The sequence below is a fragment of the Protopterus annectens genome, chromosome 17.part0 (assembly GCF_019279795.1).
Source record: "Protopterus annectens isolate FY-2018-M chromosome 17.part0, PAN1.0, whole genome shotgun sequence".
Taxonomy (NCBI): domain Eukaryota; kingdom Metazoa; phylum Chordata; order Ceratodontiformes; family Protopteridae; genus Protopterus; species Protopterus annectens.
The window spans coordinates 635,504,475-635,528,502 of NC_056751.1; the positions used below are offsets into that span (position 1 = coordinate 635,504,475).

General features: G+C 39.0%; 1 protein-coding gene across 1 annotated transcript in view; it reads right to left on the reverse strand.

Annotated features, from left to right (window-relative positions):
* Positions 1-24,028, reverse strand: part of VWCE (von Willebrand factor C and EGF domains) — a 2,001,707-nt gene that overhangs the window by 837,401 nt on the left and 1,140,278 nt on the right. Inside the window, exon 9 of the mRNA XM_044059709.1 lies at positions 23,589-23,711. Within this exon, the coding sequence (XP_043915644.1) occupies positions 23,589-23,711 (123 nt within the window). The remainder of the gene's footprint in view (positions 1-23,588; positions 23,712-24,028) is intronic.

The window sequence follows — 24,028 nt, forward strand, 5'->3', positions numbered from 1 at the left end:
TGGGAGACCTATAGTTAGATATAATGTGGTAGGAGGCTTTGTTTACAGTTAATTGGACATGGAGTATCTCAAGAAAGTCATACTGTTTGGCCAGTCTCGGGGTGTACTTACCTTTAATGAAGATAGATACACCTCCTCCTCCTTTGTTTCTTGTATGCTCAGTTTATGTTGGAACCTATGGAAGGTATTGTAGCCCTGCACAGCCAGTGTGCTTTCCACGTCTTTGAACCATGTCTTGGTGACTGCACAGATGTCAGCATCTTCATAAGTGAGGAGGGCTTTCAGGGAGTGCAGTTTCTTGTTTAGACTCCTAGCATTAAACAGCAGTACCTTGAGTTTATCTAGAGAAGATTTTGTTATATTGGGATGTTGGTTATTTTGACACTGCCTAAAAAGGACAATAGCAGGCTAATACCTTTATTAGTATCCAAAAGCCTAGAGGAGAGAGGTGCAAACCATCTCTGGCAAAGCAGTGTGGCCTGTCAACCATGTCTTCCCAGGCTGACAGATATCCTTGGACTGTCACCAGAAGCTAAGCCAATTGCTAAAGTCAACCATTTTTTGTTTGTATTGTGGCATCATCCTTGGAGAAGGTAGAATGCTGCTTAAGGCTAGGTTTATACCTGCCTGTGACACATAATCTGAGAACTCAGTCATGTCTCTCTCTTCTCAAGTCGTTCAACCCCACATGGACTATGATGGAGTCATACCTGTACTTGTGGTTCACTGATCTGAGTGCTGGTGTGACTTGACAGATCCTGGCACCTGAGAGGCAGCTAACTGTAATGTGCTCATTATCCAGCCTGGTGACTGGAACATCTATCTGTCTCACAGTGGAGTCAACTATGCCCAATACGTTAGGTTTTATGGTGTTACACCTTATGGGCTTATTTGTTGAGACACTGGTGTGTGTGTGTGTGTGTGTGTGTGTGTGTGTGTGTGTGTGTGTGTGTGTGTGTGTGTGTGTGTGTGTGTGTGTGTATTTTATGTGCTGTGGTTGTTTTTTGCATTATGTGTGTAAGTGGTTTCCATTTGGGAGGCCTCTGATCTTTTGGTAAGTTACTAGTGAGTACCTCCACATATGTGGGTTTATGTGTCATGTCCTTATTTAGTGTGGGAAGTATGTGTGTGTGTGCTGGCAACCTGTTTGGCATTCAGTTTGCTCTTATGTGAAAGTCTTGCCTCCAATTTCATAGTATAACTACATCTCTTACATAAGTATTGGTTTTAGGGTAAGTGGTTGTCAGTATACATGAGACAATTGCTACATTGCCTCAGGATGCCCATGTCTATCAGAATGATCAGAGAGATGATGGGAAACTGCTTGTCCATGACAGGAGGCTCTTACTGTATGTTTTGTTAGGGAAGGGGATAGGGTAATTTGACAGGACTGTGCTGACAGTACCAAGACGACAAGAGAGACCTATACTTTTTTTAGGCAAAGGTTGATCAATATGGCAGTGGTGCTCAGTGTGCAACTAAGTTGTTCCTAGAGCAGCAGAAAAGCCTGGAAGGGTTTCAATGACAGCTGTTTAGGGAAAAACTGAGATTCTAGGTTATTGTGTCTATACAGGGCACTAATAACCTCCGCTGCATGAAGAGCAGCACTGCACAAACATGAAGCTTGAATACAAGAAGAGAGAAACATGTTTTAAGTTAACTACCAGTCAGGAGCACACACAATAAGCCTTCCACCAGCAATCCCAACTCAGACAGGTTAGATCAGCATACTTCTGCCACAAAGGTGCAGAAAAACACCTTCTTAATGTAGAATAGCTGGTTTGGAGCCCAAGTGTAACACGACCTCACAAACTATCTACAGCAGCCCTACAACTAACAGATACAATGTAATACAGTGCAATTAACTACTTAAAGCAGCAGCAGCAGACAGTACCGTTTTTTTAAACTGCTAAAGTATAGTCACAGTATATAAGAGAAGTGCAAAAAATACTTAGAACCCTTTTTGTGTGCTTCCCAGCTCAGATAGACCAGGTAAACACCTTCTGCCACTAGATGAATAATCCCAGTCCACAGGGTATTGTGCAAGCTGTCAATAGGAGGTATTAGAACACTCCACAGGATCTGCAGATTGGCTTGCTTCATAGAATCCTAATCTTGCTGATATGAGGAAATGGACACTCCGAGGCTTGCTAGTCAAGGAACAAAGAAGCTGGAAGGCTCCTTCTCACTGAGGGAATAAATGAGCCAATTGGGAGCAAGAAAGGGAAGCCATTTTACCAATCCTGCAGACCCAATTAAAAAAAATAAGAAAAGCAAATTGTTTACAAGAACTCCTCGTTATGTATTTCAGATGTAGTATACTGAAATTATTAATTCATATTCTAATTAAAATTGAGATTTGATATTGTTGAAACTCTGTGTAAATGTGACACTTATGAGTTTTACACTTTTTTCCTTTGGAGTCTTAAATCTTTATTTGATATTTCCTTACCTGTTGGCTCTTTCTGATCAAACTTATACAAAATTTCAAGTACATTGCTATTTAAAACTGTTTTTACTTGAGAAAAGTGTATACTCCTTACTACCCAGTCTGTGCAGTGATTTAACCTAAGTATTCTTCCCAAAGCACATTTGGATTCATTAATACTGCTTAAAACCTAGTATTTTTTTCATTAAAACTCCTCTATCCTTCTCTGCTTTTTTCAGAATTGTAGCACATATTATTTATTCAAATTATATGATTGATGGCTTAACTAATAGCACAGTTGTATGACTTATTTTTCTGAAAGTTTAAATCTTGTGCCTCTATTTATTTGTATAACTATTTGCGGTTCATCTGATCAAGTGTCACTACAATGACAACTGACTGGAAAAAACTGATTCAGCAAAATGACATTCTGAAAGCTTTTCATGTGTGTGATGGAGACAGCCTCCTCATCTGTCCCATGTTTAATGAAAACAACTAACTCCTAGGTTGCAGAAACATATAACACACTGTAAACTTTTATTGAATAGGTACCTGTTCAGCAAATTAAGTTTGTTTGATCAAGTTTGTCTACAAGACTAAATTGGACAAGCAAATATTTCTAACGTGACAGATTGATGGGCAAAAAGTTGAAAAAGTCAAGGTCCTAAGATACATTTTGAAAGCTCTCCACCTAAATGTATGTTGCTCTGATATTTTGCTGACTATCCTAAATAATTTCCTTATTGCTTCCCTGTTCACCTATCAGGCTAAAAGTTTAGTTGCAAAGTACCATTTTATTTATTTCAATAGCTAGATAGATAGATAAATGGTTAATTAATTTGTTTGTTAACCAGGTAGGTTGAAAGGTTTTAGACCCTTTCTAATCATGACATGGAAAAAAGACAGAGTAAAAATGACATTCATATTACATAAGATCTTATACAGTTACACATGGTCTAAGGTAAAGTAGATACAATAAACCTATCACATGTCTGGAGAAGTGGCATTTGGCCATTCATGCACATAGATAATGACATTTAGGTATGAATTTGCACAGTATTGTAAGGAAGTAAACTATAGCTAAAGAATCCCCAGAAGGCTGGGGGTTGGTATAATGCTTAAGGTGTTAATCTCACAGTCACAAGGTAAAGGCTTTAATTTTCAAATTTGAAAGAAATGGCTAGGCTTAAAATGGCCCACAAGGGCAACGTATCTAGTACTTGCCTATTAACATAGGAAGAGTGGTATTTTGCATTTGTGAACAAAAACTCATTGCCCTCATAAATAAGATCTACTGAAATTGTCCGTCAAGTGTGCAGCAAGCTCCCAAAAGGAATTTTTTAATGTACCACATTGTTTCCCACCAGACCACTGCTAAGCTTATCTCAACCCCACCTCTGCCCAACCCCGAGCACTTCTATAGCTTCTTTCCAGGTGATTTAACAATAGTTACATAAACTTTCACTGAATGCCAGTTCACTGAATTAAGTTTGTTTGATCAGGTTAAACTGAACCAGGTCTGAGCTGGGCAACTAAATAACATTTGGTTTGACCGATAGCCATGCATCATGCCAGACATTTATCTCTCAAGTACCCCTACATATTCCTTTAATCCATTTTTGTATTTATTTTTAGTTTTGATTGCTGTTTCACATTCACTTCAGTAGGATCTGGTAATTCTATATGCTGTCTGTTGAATAAGGATGCATCCAGGTTATACAGATTTTTTTTTATATACGAGCTGTCTCATAATTCTTTATTCGCACTGCCCCCCATCTCCCCCAGAACCATCTCTCTATATTCCTAGTTTTACTTTAGACAAGACAAAAAAGGCTTAGAACTACTTCTGCAGCAAATAAAAACTGGCAGACCACCAGGCACAGATGGCCTGTGTCCCTGGTGTATAAACTGCAGAGATTTCCTCACAATGACTTTTGAAAGACATCTTCAGTATTTGCATAACATGAAGTATAATGCCAGATATATGGAAAATAGTCATTATCAGCTCAGTCATATGATCATAGGATCATAGGAGATTACTAGGCTATTGGACCTAAGGCCCTTATAAGCCTAGCCAAGAGTTTAGTCCATGTTTAGACAAGTCAGCACCCAGAGCCCTTGTCCAGCAGGAACACAGGTGGAATCCGAGGAGTGTATTTTCTGTTTTCCATCCAGTTATCCAGATTGTGCTTAAAAAGGGATAATAAAGTACTCTGCTTGGTGCGGAGAGGGAGTCTGTTCCACAGATGGAGGAGTCTCTGGGACACAAATCTGTCCTGCCAACAAGTCCTATTGATATCACAGACCAGGTTGAGGTTGCGCTTATGGGTTGCTCGAGTGGAGCTTGACTTGCGGATATGCAGCCTTCCCATCAAGCAGGGTCTGAGATTGCTTTGTATGCCAGAGGTCACCTCTGAGGAGACTGTATGTAACTGAGTAGAGGGACCGAGCTTTTAGCCTATCTGTGTAGGGTAGGTGTTTGTGGCCCTGGATTATCCTGGTGAGGAACCTCTTTGGTCTCTCCAGCTACTGTATGTACTTTGCAATGTGAGGTACATGCCGAAGGGGGCATTGTACTCAATAATTGGCCTTATAAGAGAAGAATACAGGGATCTTATGACCTCTTTGTCCCTGGATGAGATACCTTTATTTATGAGGTGGGCCATGTGGAAGGCTTTCTGCACAACAGAAGCAACATGGTGGCCAAAAGTCAGGTTGCTATCAACCTGGGTGCCCAAATCCCTCACTACTGATTCTGTACTTAGGATCTTGTTATTAATTTAATACTATGTGGGGACATCACTATCCACAAAGGGGATGATGATGCATTTTTTGGCATTCAGCTTGAGGCCATGTGTCTGGCACCAGTCATAAGTTTGGGTGAGACCCTCTTGGAGGACGTCCACATCACTTGGGGAATTGATAACTGCACCCAGCTTACAGTCATCTGCAAACTTAGTCAGCCATAGCCCACTGATTTTGGCCTGCACCTCAGAGAAGTATATTCCGAAGAACAGTGGCCCCAAAACTGATCCCTGGGGTACTTCGCTTGTTACGGGTCTACTGCTTGAGGTGGCTTCCCCTATTTTGATTAGGTGGGTTCTATCAGTGAGCCAGTTTGTTACCCATCTGGTAACATATAGATTGATGCCTAGTTGAGAGACTTTATCTACTATGCCCAAGTGGGGAATATTGTCGAAAGCTTTGGCCAGGTCAAGGTAGGCGGTTTGCACCATCTTCCCCTCGTCCATGGTTTTGGTGACTGTCTCAAAGAAGTCGACCAGATTTAACAGACATGACCTCTGCCTTGACAAAGCCAAACTCTGTGAGGTCGAGTGTTTGAAGGTTGCCAATGTCCTAGTTAATGAGTTCTATGATAATCCATTCCATACCCTTGCAAATCAGGCTAGTTAGGCTGATGGGTCTATAATTTCCTGGATTGGTGGATGATCCACCTTTGTGTAAAGGGATGACAGTGGCTGTCCTCCACTCAGCTGGGACAAAGATGGTACTCAGGCTTTGGTTGAATAGGGTACCTAATGGTGCTGATTTTATAGGGAACAGGGTTCTATAATGGTGCATTAATTTGAATGTTTGTCCAATATCCATGGGCACTTATAAATGCAATAGTTGTTCTGTTTGCAAGCATATAATATGTTCCTTTGAGTATATTAATAAAATCAAGTATGTACCAAGGGGACATTTTTCATGTAAAAGTAAGGGGGTTATTTATGCCCTAAGATGCCAATGTGGTTTCTTTTATATTGGTGAAACAACAAAAAGTTTTAACGTGAGGCTGATGTAACACATCAGGGACATAAAAATCCAAAGGAAGACAAGATTTTGGCATGTCATTTCAGAGATGTACATGGGAGTGATTTTTCTATGCTCCAAGGTCGTATTTTAGAGCAAATATTTGTTGAAAATGATGATGAAATTCTTTTGAAAGAAAAACTGTTATGTAAGGAATCTGTTTTTTTTTCTCAAATGTGATCCTATGGTCCCCATGGGACTAAATGGAGAGGTTAATTGGAAGTATTTTATTTAATTGTTTGATTGTATTATTGATGATTGAGTTTGTGGTTTTTTGTATAAAAGGTAGCACATTTTTATTTGGATTTTGTAACCCCTTGAAGGTCTTGTACTGAGGCGGTAGAGAAGAAAGTATTTTGGGTCTGAACCAGTGGTCTTGATTTTCTTATTTTTGTTAGTTTTTTGGATTAGTTAGGCTGATGGGTCTATAATTTCCTGGATTGGTGGACGATCCACCTTTGTGTAAAGGGATGACAGTGGCTGTCCTCCACTTGGCTGGGACAAAGCCAGTACTCAGGCTTTGGTTGAATAGGGTGCCTAATGATGCTGCAAATTCATGGCTGAGTTCATGTAGGATGCAGCCTGGGATGTTATCAGGTCCCATGGAGGCTGTATTTTTTACCTTTGAGAGGATAGTGATGACCTGTTCCCTAGAGATAAGGGGTAGGGGGCAGGTACTGGGGATATCTTGATTTACTGATGGGGGGAGTTTTGCTGAATCTGTCAGCCAGTAGATTGGCTATATCTACAGCATTTGTGTATGTGGTGTCCTTGACCACCAGTTCTGAACATATCTGGGTGCTTCCTTTGAGATTGCAGACATATGTGAAGAAGGCCTTATGACTGTCTCTAGTAGATGTGGCTAATTTGGACTCAAAGTTGGCTTTAGAGGATTTCACTAGTGCTCTTATTTGCTTGTTCAGGCTAAGGAGAGATTGCTTCCAATTGGGCACCTGCTCCTTCTTGGTCCTGGACAGCAATTTTTTCCTTTTGTTATATAGTTTATCTATTACAGATGTCCACTAGACAAGTTTACTCTTCCTTGTGGAGGATGATTTTGTCCTGTCAGGTATTCCTGATTCCATGCATCTATATAAATGCTCGTATAGTACTTTGGTGTAGATTTGGACATTGGTGCCAGTTCCTACAGTGGGGGAGGGGGCTCTGAAGCTGTCTAAACCATCCACCAGGAGGTTGTAATCAGCTTTGGAGAAGTTGATTTGTTTGGCCCTAGCTAGAGGGGGGTCAGGGGAGATGGTGACTTCAAAAGTGACCGCTTTATGGTCGGATCTTAGCAGGGAGGATGATACCGTAGGGGTGCTGCAGTGGTTACTCATGTTGGTTAATACCATGTCCAGTATATTATCACCTCTTGTGGGGGTATCAACTAGCTGTTCCTAGCTCTTCACAAAGCAATTAGTCCAGGCCACTCTGTACTCTTCCTATCCTAGCCATACTTCTTGCAAAAAGTATCTATATTTAACTCGCCCAATACAACACTACCTATAGCCTCTTCTCAACTAAACAGCATGGATTCTGGTTTGGTCATAGCACTTTCACAGTCCTCCCTAGCCCAATGAATGCTAATAGGTATGGACAGAGGCCATCTTACAGCACCACGTTTATCTGTTTTAGAAAAGAATTCTACCTTACAGACCTCAACATCCTCTGACATCATCTACTACAATAGACACAAGTCCCATTTCCCTAACTTGGTCTTAAAACTACCTTATTGACTCTCCAGTTCTCTAACAAAGCTCATACCTTAATTTCCCAGTCAGCCAACCTTCAAAATGGTTCCTTACTCACTCCTCTGCTATTCTCCAGCTTTATGAATGTTCCCTTGATGTACCTCATCTCTCTCCTTCTCTACACAGATGACATGGTACTATTTCATACAAATATCTCAGTATCCAACCTTCAGACATACCTGCAAGCAGATTTTCTAGCCCTAACCCATTGCATCTCTAGAAAAACCTCCTTCTCAACTCCAACAAACTCAAGCTATGATTTTTGGCACCAACCATTTCTGACCATGACGATGCCCCCCTACAGGAAACACTACCTCTTTTAAATACCTTGGCATTTGGCTTGACCCCCTCCCTTAACATCTCCCTCCACCTTGACTACACAAGAAAAAAGCTTAACTCTCTTAAATTTGAGCCAGTAAAATTTCTTACTAAAACATCTAGATGCTTAGTTTTTATACCTGACTGGTCATCATCTGTGTTCTATTTAGTATATAGTTTTTTTAAATTATATATGTTTTTTATTTTAATTAAGGTAATTTTCATTTTATTGGTTTGATTTATGTGGGTATGGTTTTGTCTGGTTTTAATTTTTATTTTTGTTTGTAAAAATATCTGCATTCTGTACTTGCTAAGTGTATTTCTTATGTACCTTTATCATTGTATACTATTAGGCTAAATAAAATAAACTGATACAAATTCATAAAAAAGCATGCAATGCATTGCAACTATGGTGCCGCATAGAGTTATAAACCACAGTGGTAGTGCTTACTTTCTCCACTATAGTCATAACTTACAGAATGACTTGGAGTGAGTCATATACAAGTTTATGAAACACATTGTGACCAGATAACTCATACTCATAGAAAACTGCGCATTTACATTAAGAAATTCATTTTTTATTGTAGCTAAAATGATTTCCTTATGCTTAAATGAATTGTTTCTATCATTTTAGGATTTTGTTTTCTAAATGACTAATAATGAAACTCCATTACCTAAGAAAATCAGAGTGTAAACATTTGTATGCACAATGCAGACTTGCCTGCCAAGAGAAGACACAACAAAATGCATCAGTCAGCATTAGAGTACTTTGTTAGTACAGCTTTTATTTAATTATATTTACATTTATGGTACAATAATATTTATGCTTTATTGTTTAGATGGATGTGTTTTGTTTCTTTTAAGAGAAACACTTGATTATTAATACTGGCTTACATGCTTTATGTTGTCTTTTAATACACAGTTGTAGACTTTTCTGTTAATATTTATCTTGAAAAATGAGTTTCATGTGTTAATAATATTCTGAGGGACTCCACCTATGAAAATATTTGCAACAAATATTTACTTTGAAAAAATCATATTCCTCTTCAGAAGGTCTCTTGGCTCAGAGGGATTTATCTATTTACCAAAATGAAGAGTTGTCTGGTGTTCTACTGTATACTGTTTGCCATGATGATGTATTCTGAAAAGAATGGAATACTTTTTGGACAAAAATCAAAGAGAGGGACAGTAAATTGTGCTAATGCATAAGGAATATTTTATAGAATAGCACAAACGCTGGAAACTTTGATTAAATGATTCTTAGGACCCTCAACTCAGCACCTCAGTGAGAGATTGCAGATGGAAAAATAAGCTATGACACATGGTATCAAATGCAATGACTATATTTTACTTGACAGGTACAAGATCACACTCCCCCTCCTGTCTCTTCTGGTATTGGCAGCTATAAAGATATAATCACATGTCATGCCTCACTCAGTCAGGAGTCAGGATGTGTTGTGTTCTGGGCATGCTTTTATGCTTTTTGGTATATATATATTATCCAAGCATTAATGCCCAACAAAGTGTGGGTTACTGTGCAAATAATGCATGCCCGGGGGTGCTCTGAGGCCTGATGCCACAGCCGGATGACCTCTACACCCCCTGAAGGACATTATTTACACAAGTAACACACCCACTAGAGGGCATTGTTATGCTTAGAGAATGGGCTGCCTGTAAAATTGTTGTGTTTCACTTATTTTTTTGATGACCATATTATTTTTTTATATATTTTGATGTAAAATAGTTTCTCTGCCTAATGTTTCAAACTTGCTGTAGTACATGTAAAAAGTTTGACATCCAAAATATAATATTTTCAAAAAATATCAAGATGTTTACCTCATTTTTTTGATCCTTTACTCATACAACTTATTGTTTGTTGTCAATCATCGGGGATTGAAGTCACTGAATAATGGCATACATTTGAGCATCAAAATGTATTTCCTTCAGAAAATGCATGCTAAAACAAATCCTTTTATTCTAGCAACTTTCCAGTTTTATAACAGCAATTTTTTAAATCTCTTTTGAGTCTTTTTCCCCACTTTAATTTAGGCTTTATCCAGATTTCTTAGCTAAGAGGTTGAGATGCATGCATACCTCTTAACTGCTATTACCACTGCTCGATTGAACTCACTTTCTCTCTCTCTCTCTCTATCTCTCTCACACACACACACACACACACACACACACACACACACACACACACACACACACACACACACACACACACACACACACACACACACACACACACACACACACACACACACACACACACACACACACACACATACACACACACTCAGCTTCTTTTTTTATGTTTCTTTTAATTTTAAACTCGCTAAACAGCAAATGTGCAACTTAACGAGTGTAAAATAATGGCTTGATCAATCTCTGTCTCACTTTCGTGCAAGAATACACTCACACACACAGACATAAACACACGCAATTTTCTAATTTTTTGTTTTAACTTTACACTCGTTAAACAGGAAAAATGATGCTTAGTGAGCATATATCAATGACATCTGTTAGTTGCATTACAGTGAGAGGTTTTAGCCAGCGTAATATGCTGCCATGAAGCATCAGACTAATTTTCAGCGGATATTGCTTGTACATTAATAAGTGGTGATGTACAGCTCACTCAATCTCTAATCAGCATTAAGGACTCCAATAACAATAACTATTGCAAGTAAATGCTACTGTAGACCACAAGATTAAGCACACCATGCCTTATTCCAGGCAGAAATTTGCTTTATAGTGTCACGTGCAACGGTAATGAGTGATAATGAGATCTGAAAGTCATTTCTGTGCGAGTCCAGTGTTGCTCAGAGCAAAATAAAACACCCTGTCGATTACTCTTTAAAGTTTATGTCTCCAGCATGTAATACAGTTTGCACTGATGCAGAAAGCAAAGAATTTTCATCATCACAAACATATTGGGTAGCTGGTTGATGCATCTGGGACAAAGTCGTCAATTTCTGTATAGTAGTACAGTCACAGTATAGTTAAATATAACAGCACGTTAAATGGATACAAGTATAATTTGTGACAAAGATCTGACTGATCTATACCATGGTCTTCATGTAGCTGGACAGCGTGTGTGAGGTAATTATACCATTTGGTGGAGTTGCACCATGATACAAGATGGCAACAGCAAGACTGCGTCATATGGAAAATAAAACAAGCTATGGTTGGAATAGCTCATTATCAGGGCATGTAATCCACTCCTTGTAATAAAGGAAGAGCTCAGAGTCTTCAAGCTGCATAGGCCAATGAGGAGTCACTCTTGTTCCCTTATGGACAAAGGCATATAGTCTTTGTCTGAGGTCAGCACTGGCTGCTGCTAAGAGGGACATAGGTGAAACCCCTGGTATAAATTTACAGTTTCCCATCTAATTATCCAGGTTACACTTAAATAGGGTAATTGAAGAGCTCTGTTTTACATGAATTGGGAATCTGTTCCAGAGGAATGGCAACCTCTGGGAGACATATCTGTCTCTCCCGTATGTTCTGTTAATATCACAGGCTAGTTTAAGTTCCAAAGAGTGAGTGAATCTTGTCCAATTGGATTTGTGGATGTGCAGCTTCATCAAGGCAAGGCTCTAAGGACTCTATGCGATATTGAATAAAGTGATAGGGCCTTCAGTCTGTTCATGTAGGTCATGTTTTGTAGGCCCTGAATCTTCTTGTTGAGAAATCACTGAGGTCTCCCCAGTTGCTGCAGATGTCTGGTCAGCTACATACAGAAGGGAGCATTGTACTCTGTCATTGGTCTGATGAGAGCCAAGTACAGGGAAGTTATAACCTGCGCAGCTTTGGATGCTATACCCTTGCTTATGAGGTATGCAATCTAGAAGGCCTTCTTTACTATTGTGGACACCTGATGATCAAAATTAAGGCTGCTATCAACTTGTGTTCCTAAATCTCACATTACTGGGTTTAAATTTAGGGGATATTATTAATGTTGTAATTAGCAGGGGTTTCTCCTTTGCAGTAGGGATGATAATGCATTTTTTGTATTTAGTTTAAGTCTGTAGCTTTGACACCAATCATTTGTCTGTGTAATCCCATTTTGTAGCATGTTGACATCTATGGGGATTTGATGGATGCACCCAGTTTGCAGTCATTAGCTAAGCTGATAAGTCATAGGCCATCTATTTTCACCTGGACTTCTGAAAAATAGGTACTGAACAGTAGGGGGCCTATCACAGATCCCTGTGGAACACCAGTGGTAACATGTCTGCTGGTAGAGTTAGCATCCCACATTTTTACAGTATGTGTTCTGTTTGTGAGCCAGTTGGCAACCTATCTAGTAACGTAAGGGTTAATCCCCAGCTGGGTGAGTATCTCAATGATGCTTGAGGGAGAGATTGTTCAAAGGTTCATAGGTAGGTACTAGGCTATTGGCCCTAGGGCCTATATAAGCCTAGCCAAAAATGTACACTGGCTTTCGCCACCCAAGAAAATTATTTTCCTGTGCCTCTGTCGAGCAGAGCCACAGAAGTGAACCCCGGGGTGAAGTTCCTATCTCCCATACAATCATCAAGATTTTTCTTGAAGAGTGCTAATGAGAAGCTCTGTTTGACATAGATAGGTAGTCTGTTCCAGAGTATGGAAAGTCTCTGGGACAGGAATCTATCCCTCCAGCATGTTCTGTTTATTGTGGTGACAAGGTTTAGGTCCCTAGAGCATGTAGCTCAGAAGGATTGGGATTTCTTTAAGTGGAGCATGTCCAACAGCTCTGGGTTTGACATAGCTTTGTATGTTAGGCAGAGATCACCTCTGAGTAGGCGATATGCGACGGAGTAAAGCTGGAGTTTTTTGAGATGGTCTGCATAGGGCATCTGTTTGAGGCCAGTAATCCTCTTTGTGAGGTATTTCTGTGGCCTTTCCAGTTGTTGTAGATGTCTTGTGAGGTACATACCAAAAGGGGTGTTGTACTCTATAATGGGTCTAATGAGTGATGAGTAGAGGGGAACAATGACCTCTTTTTTTCTGGCTGAGAAACCTTTTGTGATGAGGTGAGCCACATAGAAGGATTTCCTGACCACTGTGACAATGTGATTATCAAAGGAGAGACTACTGTCCACCTGTGTCCCAAGGTATCTTATCATATTTTCGGTGTTAAGTAGACTACCAGCTATGTGGTAGTTCATGGGTACAAAGTTTTTACCAAAGGGGATGACTATACACTTTTTGGCATTGAGCTTCAGGGCATGGCTTTTACACCAGGCATCTGTGTCAGTGAGGCCCTTTTGTAGTATGTCCACATCATTAGGAGTTTTAATTATGGCTCCTAGTTTGCAATCATCTGCAAACTTTGTTAGCCAAAGACCTTCTGTGTTAGCCTGTACTTCAGAGAAGTAGATACCAAACAGGAGAGGACCCAGGACTGAACCCTGTGGTACTCCACTTGTCACTGGTCTGAAGTTGGATTTGGAGTCTGCTACTTTCACAGTGTGGGTTCTGTCCATGAGCCAGTTGGCAACCCATCTTGTGACATAGGAATTTATACCTAGTTTAGTGAGCTTATCTATAATTCCAGAGTGGGGGGTGGTGTTGAAAGCCTTGGCGAGATCTAGATAAGCTGTGTGAACCACCTTACCCTCATCTATGGCTTTGGTGACTGCTTCAAAGAAGTCAATCAGGTTTAGGAGACATGATCTGCCTTTTACAAATCCTAACTGGGTAGGGTCCAGAGTTTGGAGATTACCAATGTCTTTGTTTATGAGTTCCATGATGATGCGTTTCATGGCCTTGCAGACCAGGCTCATCAGGCTAATGGGGCGGTAGTTCCCAGGGTCCGTCATTGCTCCCCCTTTGTGGAGTTGGATAACCGTCATGATGCACCATTCAGTGGACACAAAGCCTGAGGTGAGGCTATGACTGAACATGGTACATAGGTAGGGTGCCAGTTCATTCCATAGTTCATGTAGAACGCAGCCTGGGATATTGTCAGGTCCCATGGATTCTGTGCTCTTGGCTTTGGATAGTGTGTTTTTTACCTGTGCAGCCATGATTACAGGAACTTTGCATTCTTCCGGTATAGAGATGGGCCCTCTAGAGGGTGAGAGGGGGGTAAAGTTAGCACTGAACCTATCTGCCAGGATGTTGGCAATATCAGTTGGTTCTGTATATTTAGTGCCATTGTGCTGTAACTCAGAGCAGATCTGAGTGTTGCCATTGAGATTCTTGACATAGCTATAGAATGCTTTGTGGTTGTCTTTAGAGTCAGTGGCAATTTTGTTTTTGTAACTAACTTTGGAGGATTTTATAAGGGATCTCAGCTTCTTACTGAGGTTGATCAGGGAGTTCCTCCAGTCATGGGATTTTACTCTTTTTTTGCAACATTTTCTTTCTTCTGTTGTAGAGTTTGTTTATGGCAGAGGACCACCAGATTGGCTTCCTTTTTTGGAGGATAGCATCTTGGTTCTATTAGGGATAGCATGATCCATGCACTCATGTAAGTGCTTTTAAAGTGCATTTGTGTAGGATTCAGCAGTCGTACTTCTATTGTCCTTCTGCATGGGTGTCATGAAGTTTGCCACGTCTATCTTAAGAAGCATGAAGTTGGCTTTGGAGAAGTTTTTTATGGTGGTTTCCCTAATTGGGGGTGGGTCAAAGGCCTTGGCTAGGTCAAGATAGGCAGTGTGACCTGTTTGTCTTCATTCAGGGCCTTGGTGACATTCTCAAAGTCCAGCCTGTTTTGCAGGCAAGATCTGCCCTTAATGAAGCCAAACTGGGTCTGGTCAAGAGTTTGAATGTCACCTATATCTTTATTGATAACATCCATGATAATTCTCTCCATGGCCTTGGACATAAGGCTGATTAGACTTATGGGTCTACAGTTCCCATGGTCAGTTGAGGTTCCCCATTTGTACAAGGTGATTACGGCTCTTGTTTTCCATTCAGCTGGGACAAAGCCAGTGCTTGAAGAGCATGCACAGCAGTTCTGCTAACTCCTGTTTTAGACCATTTAATAGGCAGCCTGGGATGTTGTCCAGTCCCATAGAGACTGTATTTTTGGTCTTGGAGAGTGCGGCTATGACCTGCTCTCTGAAGATACTAGGCAGAAGACTGATGGCAGGTATATTATGGGGTATGATTGGTGGTGGCGAGGATGGGGGGGGTGAAGTTTTCACCAAACCTGTCCGCTAGCAGGTTGTCATTGTCCTCAGGGTCAGTGTAAGTGGTACGATCCACAGCTAGCTCGGCACAAAGCTGAGCCTTCTTTTTTAGATTTTGGACATAGCTAATGAATGCTTTGTGGTTTATATTAGCTAGGGATGCTAATTTAGTTTCATAATTAGCTTTAGATAACTTTACAAGATGTCTAATCTGCTTGTTTATGCTTTGGAGGGATTCTTCCTTTACTTGGACCATTCCAATTCATAGATCTTCAAAGGCCATTGAGTGTTATGACCATTTATGTCTTGCCAGTTCCCTTAGGCTTACTTCCTTTATCCATGAAGGCTATCCCAGTGAGTACTGAGGTAAATTTGTGAATACTCGACCAGTCAACTAGGTTATGTTTAAAGGAAGATAGTTACACTGTTTAACATGCAGGGGAAATTTATTCCAGATGTTTAAGAGATGTTTAGTTATAAACCTGTCTATACACTGTGATTTATTTATCTATTAATAGATAATTACATCCCTGGTTCTAGTATTGGTAATGCCTTTGGAGTTGCAGTGATACAACAGGTCTAGGACAGCCAAGTCTCTAATGACACAGCATGTGAGAAAGAGTTCTAACCTCAAAAGTCTGTAAGACACTGAATAAAGAGACAGAGCTTCCAGCCTCTCTTGATAGCTCCAGGACCTTAGATCAATGATCGTTTAGAATTGAATTCTTTATTCATTTTGGGGATGAAAATGAATTCCTTAAATGAGTATGCCATTAATGATTTGCTAAAGCACAAGTATCTTGCACAATGTACTAAATGTTATGTATAATTAAAGGTCACACCTAATAGCACTGGTGATCTGCATTCTCATATCAGAAGTTGGATGGTTTGCCTACCATTATTAGTAGTAAATCTGGACTTACTGATGATGATTGCACTCGTACAACTGCCACAACTTGGAGAGCTGTTGTTGCATACATTAATGACTGGACTGATAAGATAAATAATATTAGTGAAAGAGCAAACAGAACACATTTAGGAAAGGAAGTGTCTATTGTTAGTAAAAATCACTCAATCCGTAATTAACAAGATAATGCCAATAATAACTTTGGAATTCTGAATACAAGTATTCAGCAATCTGAGGATTCGCAACATGTAGAAGAAAATAAAAAAGAAATAAAGGACAAAGTTCACAATAAATAACAAGGAAGAAAAAGAAACTGACAAATGTCTGTAAAGTAAAGAGAATACATACTAAAAAGGACACCGCTTTCTTCTGTAACACACAGGTTACAGGAAATGATAACATTTTCTACCAGGAAACCTTGAGTCTACAGAAAAAGGAGTGATTTTTTTCAAAGAGAATGTAGAAAAAAGAGGGAAGGGGCAGGTGAAAAGGAAAAAAAATCAAAACTGAATGTGGAAGGACTGAAGAGTATTGCTGTGAAAAAAAGAGGAGAAAGACAGAAGTTGACAACATGGTTCAATCTGTGGATGTGCAAACCCAACTGGATGAGAACTGCTTACTTGCAAATGAAGTCAGCAGTGAAAACAGTGGGATTAATAAGATTAATGGTGATGAAAATAATTTCTTTGTAACAATTGATACAGCGGACATTACTGAATTAGAAACTGAAGATTCTGCACTTCTGGTCACAAAAGGTATTCTTGTAATTGGTGTCTCAGTTATTAGAGGAACTGATACTTACATTTGTGTTATGCTTGCCAGGAGCAAAAATAGAGGGTGTGAGCAGGGCCATAGAATGCCTTAATGTTAGGAAGTAAGGATCTGTTTTTCATGATGGTACAAATTGTCTCATCCACAAGGACATTCTGACTGTTAATAGGTCATTTACAGCCCTCTTAGACAGGATAGCTTGTACAGCTCAGGTATCACATATAGACAGGACAGTCAGGTCACCAGGAATGAAAATATTATTTTGAGTAAATACCTACACACAAAAATGTCCTATTTTAAACCATGGAAATGTATAAAGTATACAAGCTTAATTTGGGATACACGTGTTTAGATAGGATGGTGCACACCTGTCAAGACCAAGGAAGAGAAGTTTTGCAGCAGATATTTTGCAATATTTGACAAACACTGGTTAGGATTTTTGACCAGTTGAAAATTTAACAGTTCAAAGATAACCGCATTTGATGCATCTCTGATGGTTTTTAATGCTATGAGCATAAACTTTTTTCCCATTGGAAAATTTGCTACATTCTCACAAGACTGATATTGCTATTGTTTGTGAAACATGGCTAAAGAGCAATGACTGGAAACCAGTTCTGGCAAAGTATAACTGTTTCTAACAAAAAAAAAATCAGGCGGAGGCGTTTTGATATGGATTAAAGATTGTTACAAAACCTGTGATTATTACATGTTCATTTGTTACTCAGTCGTACAAATATGGGGTGATTCCTTAATACTGGAGATATGCACTTGTTAAACCTGTGTTTAAGGGAAAGAGGAGAACAAACCCAGAGTCATACAGACCCTTAATTACTTTCATGATGTGGAAAAATAATGGAGAAGGTTATATTGGATAAATTATTGTCAGAACTGAAAAGGCTGGGGCTTGAAATATATATAGCAGTATGTGCACATTTAAATCTATTAATATGATGTTCTGTAACAATATAATAACAGCTATGAAAGAAAAATTGTTCTGTGATGTAATTTTTATAGATTTAACTTCAGCATTTGATAGGGTCATAAAGAAAACACTGATAAATGAATTAGAACAACTAGGTACTGATGTACTCTAGATAACATCGATTGCTGCATTGCTTACAAATAGAACATGTCAAGTATTAAGCAACTGGACAGGTGAAATTGGAGGTTACAGTCAGGGTGTCCCACAGGGCTCTGTCCTACGCATACTTGTTTAGGTTATATCTTTCAGATCTATCTTTTTCATCTGAGGTTTTCTGCAGTCTGTATACAGATGACTTGAAAATGGGTAAACTGATTACATGTATTACAGACAGGACATACCTGCAAAAAGACGACTAAATTGACCATTTGGACACAGGAGAATAATATGCTGATAAATGCATCGAAATTGAAGCATATGAAATTTGGGAGACAAACTGAAACATGAATATTTAATACAGCTCATAGTGATTGAAACTGTAGATTCATTGAAGGACCTGGGTATATGGGTAGATCCAGCTTTGAGTTTAGTAAAACTTTTCTAGAACAAAAGGTTTTGGATGTAACTTTCAAGTCCTGACTAACTACATGTGGCAAAACAAGGAAAACAGAGTTGTCTGTGGCAGTATAGGAGACCTGGACACTAAAGCTACATATGCAGCCAGAATGTAAGTCATGGATCAAAACTGCTCAGGTGGCAAAGGTAGAAGATTAATAAAAAACAATGAGTTACCTGATGCTGACAAATAAAGATGTAATGGACAAGAAGTACTCGCCTTAATCTTTCCTCAGGGTAGCTGTGACGTAGGATGACATGATTTTTGTCTGGTAGGTTTTGCTGCTTCAAGGACACTGGAAAATCAGTGCCCTTTTCACCAGAATGAACAAGTTGTATTTATATAAACACATCCAGTGAAATGTCAGCTGTACATTCAGTAAGCATTTCTACTTACCTACATGCTGTCTTACTTGATACAAAATGTAGAAGAAGATACTCAAGGAAACCTAGGAGGCAAACAATTAATTCAACAATGGAAGTAGAGAAGGGCAACAAGGCAACTCACAAATAGAACCCAGAAAATCAGCGTGGGTGCATCTGCCTCCTCCAAAAGACCTGTCACTACTGTTGTACTTCAAGGTTTGATCCTTAGGCAACACTTTGGCATTTGCTTCTTGGAGGTCTAAGCAAATGCTAAGGGCTTCAGGAAGTCCTTTCCTAAACAAATAGCTGGTGTCAAAGCCTCAGCCTATGAACTAAGCACCAACAAATGTCTAATTGTATCATTCAACAAGCATGACATTCCCTGCAACTATCACATCAAAAACTCACCCCTGAAAATTGACCAAGTAGTGAGAGATCAGGAACACATCTCGACAATGGACTGTCATTCGATCACCACATATTGTTGTAGGGAAGTACTTTCTCATTTCTTAACTTATTAATATGAGTATGGCATTTATATCCAGGGAGGTGATCATTCCACTGTATTCTGCACTCATTCGACAGATGAATGAGTGTAATGTCCCCTTCGGTATGTACCTGTCCAAACACTTGGCACAACTCCAATGACCACAATGCTTTTTCACTAAGGAAATCAGGGGCCTAAATAACAAAAGTTACACTGATCATCTCAAAGCCCTGTGCCTCTTTTGGTAACTTACAGGTTACTGATGGGTGATCTCTATCTTGACTACCCAGCCCTTACTGACCACATCCTTTCAGATCTACTACACATCTGCAAGTCCAATATGTGTAAGAAACACCCACTCAAGAGATCTCAAGCTCTTCCTCAACAGCATGCTGGAGGGATAGATATGTCTCACAGGGAATACTACTCCTCTGGAATTCTCTTCCTCTGCGCTGTAAAGCAAAGAACATCTCTTACTCTATTTAAGCATAATCTGGATGAGTGGATCATCCCTAGATTTGCACCCTTGTCTCTTATGGATGGGGTATCAGGTAAATGTCGCCATGTCCCTGTGTTGTTCATAATCATAATACAAGAGGTTTTAATTTAATTGTGCTAAAATTACTAGGGATAGAAACTTATTGGGAATACATGGCTAAGCTTTCGAAGATCCGCATGGATTATTAGCCTACATAACTCTCAACTGTCCAGATTTTCACAGACTGTCCAGAGTTTTGCCTCATATTTTGGTCTGTTTCTCATAAAATGTGAGGTTTCTGGTAAATAACTGAGGACTGAAGTCAGTAAATAATGGCATACATTTTGGTTTCAGACTTTGTATCCTTCAAAAAAAGCAACCTGACACAAATACTGTTATTCTAGTCTCTTTCTAAGATTATAAGAGCAATATTTAAAATCCATCCTCTTTTTGGGCCTTTGTCTTCCCATTATTTTAGGTTTTGTCCAGAATTCTTGTGCTAAAAAGCTAACAGGTATGTTAGCTTAGTAAGTACCTATGAACTTATAACCTATAAGGAACAAAGTTATGAGAACCTTGACATACATGGCAGACATGCAGGTCAGTGGACTCCATGTAATCCAGGTAGCAGGTGTACAGTGGCTGAATAAGCGGCAGATGGCTCTTATGTAAGACTGCCTGTAGCAGGTGGGATGGATGCTTCCCCGTAAGGAGATGGTGCTTATTCAGCGAGGATAGTCGCCTGTACAGGGTAGAAAAATACCCGTAGTGACTTAATTCCTTTTATGATGCTATCAGCTGAAAATATTCGACCCTAACCTAAAATAATATCTATATTCATAGCTGCATTTCATTGCGACATATGTAATTGAGGGCCTATACTTCAAATTTTGAATGTGTCAGTTTGCTTTACAGCAGTGTGTTGAACGGCACAAGCCAGCACTGCACTTTTGGTGTTCTTCTTTCCCTTTTCCTCCACTGTAGCATAACAGTAGAGTTGGCTTACATAAGTTATATTATCATCTGGAATGTTTCTCTGTGGGCATCCTTTTAAAATGAGCTCTGTTCCAGTTGGATTTTCCCAGTAAACAAATATTAAATAAAAAAAATATATATAAGTAAATTATGGATATGGGGATTCAAAGGTCTGTGTGTGGGGGCTTGTCCCCATGTTTTTTGAGTTATGTATTTTATTTCTGGAATTGATTTTTCAGAAATATAGAACTCATATTCTTGTGCCTCAACTGGACATAGGTAAACTATATCTATACATATAAATACAGATATATTTCTATTTCTATCTATCTATCTTCTCTCTACCTGCAAACTATCTATCTATATAAATGTCTACATGTCTGTCTGTCTATCTATCTATAATCTATCTGTTTAGCTTTTCTTATCTACTTAACTACTGTCATAAAGCAAAATTAAAAAAAAAATGTTTTTTACCCCCCTGCTAATTGTATATATATTTATATATTAACTCTTAATCTCCGGTTCGATCCTCGGCTGGGGTGCCTTCTGTGCGGAGTCTGCATGTCCTCCGTGTGGTTGCGTGGGTTTCCTCTGGGTGCTCCATTTTCCTCCCACATCCCAAAGACATGCTGTAGCTGGATTGGACACTCTAAATTGGCCCTAGGTGTGAGTGCGTATGTGTGTGTGTGCGCCTTCTGTGGAAGGTTGGGAGCCGGGCTGGCAACTCGACACTGTAAAACTCCATTGCCAATCATGAGCGGACAGGTGAACCGCTGTGGCGACCCCTAACCGGGAAAAGCCAAAAGAAGAAGAAGAAGAAGAAGATTAACACAGTCTACAAGGAAAGGGAATATTCCCCTAAATATCATGCACATGTTGATCATGTGCTTCAGTCGACCAAATGGTGTCAACTGAACAGATGCTGATCATGTGTCCATTTGAAGAAAACGTAAGGCACCCATAATTATATCTATATCTATATCTATATCTATAGCTATATCTATATCTATATATATATCTGTATATATTTAGTATGCACATTACTGAGATATGTCTATCTCTCTATTTATGTATGAGTCTATTGATTTATCTATCTGTCTAAAAACTTGTTCATGCATTATTCTCTTAGTTTTTGCTTACTTCCACTCCTTTGAAGTAGAAGTTATAGCCCTCCAACCCTATCTATATACCCCAAGGTATCTGTCCCTTACCATGACCTTGGAATTATTCTATATTTCCCAAATTTCATATTCAATTTGTTCTATTCATTAGTATATGTATAGCTAATTATACAAATGCACTGTATCCACTTCTATATATAAAAGTAGGTTAGATACTGTTGTTCCCAGGGAATTGTCTGTTTTCAGAGTTAGTATATATAATAAGCAGGTGGTGTGGGCAAAAACACTAAGGTTTATTTTTGCCTGCTCTGAAGTTAATGCTTGGAAGATTTGCAGTAGCTGCTGACTTTCCATTTTTTTATGTTTTTACACTGATGTTTCAGACATTGATGTTTCATCCATTTGGAGTAGAATATGAACACTAACCATGACATCTGCAAAAAAAAAAGCAAAAATGTATTTTTTTCTTGCACCCCCACCCCCCTGTTAGTTATGTGTACTAACAAAGAGATAACACAATATTGGGGAAAGGGCATATTACCCAGCCCTGGGTATTGTGCAATTTTGCACACCTGTTGACCATCTGCATAGTTGACCAAACCCTGTCAACCACTGAACAAATGTGGACCAAGCCTATATTCAACCATATTTGGTCCCTCTCTCTCTTTATATATATATATATATATATATATATATATATATATATATATATATACATACATGTATGGGTATATTGTTTTTAATCAAAATTACAGTTCTTTGAATTGCAGATAAGCGATTCCACTTACCCAAAATTCCACTTGTGTGAAACCAAATTTTTCCGGTCTGTTTCACCAACCTACATAGTGTGCTGCTGGTTGTTTCTTCCTGTAGGCCATAGATGTTGTGAAGCTTGACAGAATACAAGGTAGTGTGATCAATCTTCTTTTTCTTTTTCTGTGTATGGTAGCTTCTATTTGCAGCGGTTGCAGGTGTCACATGCAGATCGCACTACAGTACAGATTGGGGAATCCACCTGTGTTGTCACTGTAGTGCGATCTTGGAGTTGGTATATATAATATGCAGGAGGTGTGTGGGCTACAAGGGGGCTTGCCCCCCTGCAAAAATATTGGAGAAGGTATGTGTTGTTTTTTCGTGATATATTCTGTTATTGTGGTTTTGGTAATGTGTTATTCAGAGAGGTGTAGTTTTGGTACAGTAAGGTTTCGGGTAGGTGGAGTCGGTTATATATATATGTATGTGTGTGTGTGTGTGTGTGTGTGTGTGTGTGTGTGTGTGTGTGTGTGTGTGTGTGTATATATATATATATATATATATATATATATATATATATATATATATATATATATATAGTGCATATGTATAGGAGTAGGTGGAATACAGTTAATGATTCTCCCAATTGCAACTGTTTTTGGTTTCAGTTTGAAATATTAAAGGATTTGTTAAAAGAAAAAATCAAAACAATCTGAAAAATTGCTCATTTTGACACATGGCAACTTTGAAACTGCTTACCTCTACAAGAATGTCCGTTGCTGTGAAGATAGAATCCAGGTCCACAGGAACATTTGTAACTACCAACGGTGTTCTTGCATCGCTGATGACAAGGAGATCTGTTTCCAGAGCACTCATTGATGTCTGTTAGGAAAACAGGTCAAATATTAGAAGAGAAAGGCTTTCCAAATTAGCCTTTAGTTTTTAAAATAAATATATTTTATTGATAGTTTAGTTCAATTGCAAAGACTGAAAGCTTTCATTTCACAAATAGATATTGTATCCTGTCACCCTAATAAAACAGGTATAGTACCTTTTGTCCATACAGCTTATTGGTGTTATGAGCAGAACATTGTGTAAACAATTATAGTTTGGCAATAATGTTCATAACATTTATCCCAAACCTTGTAGTCATTTTTGAGTAGTTTCCTGAATTTCTTCAAGTTTCAACACCTTAATAA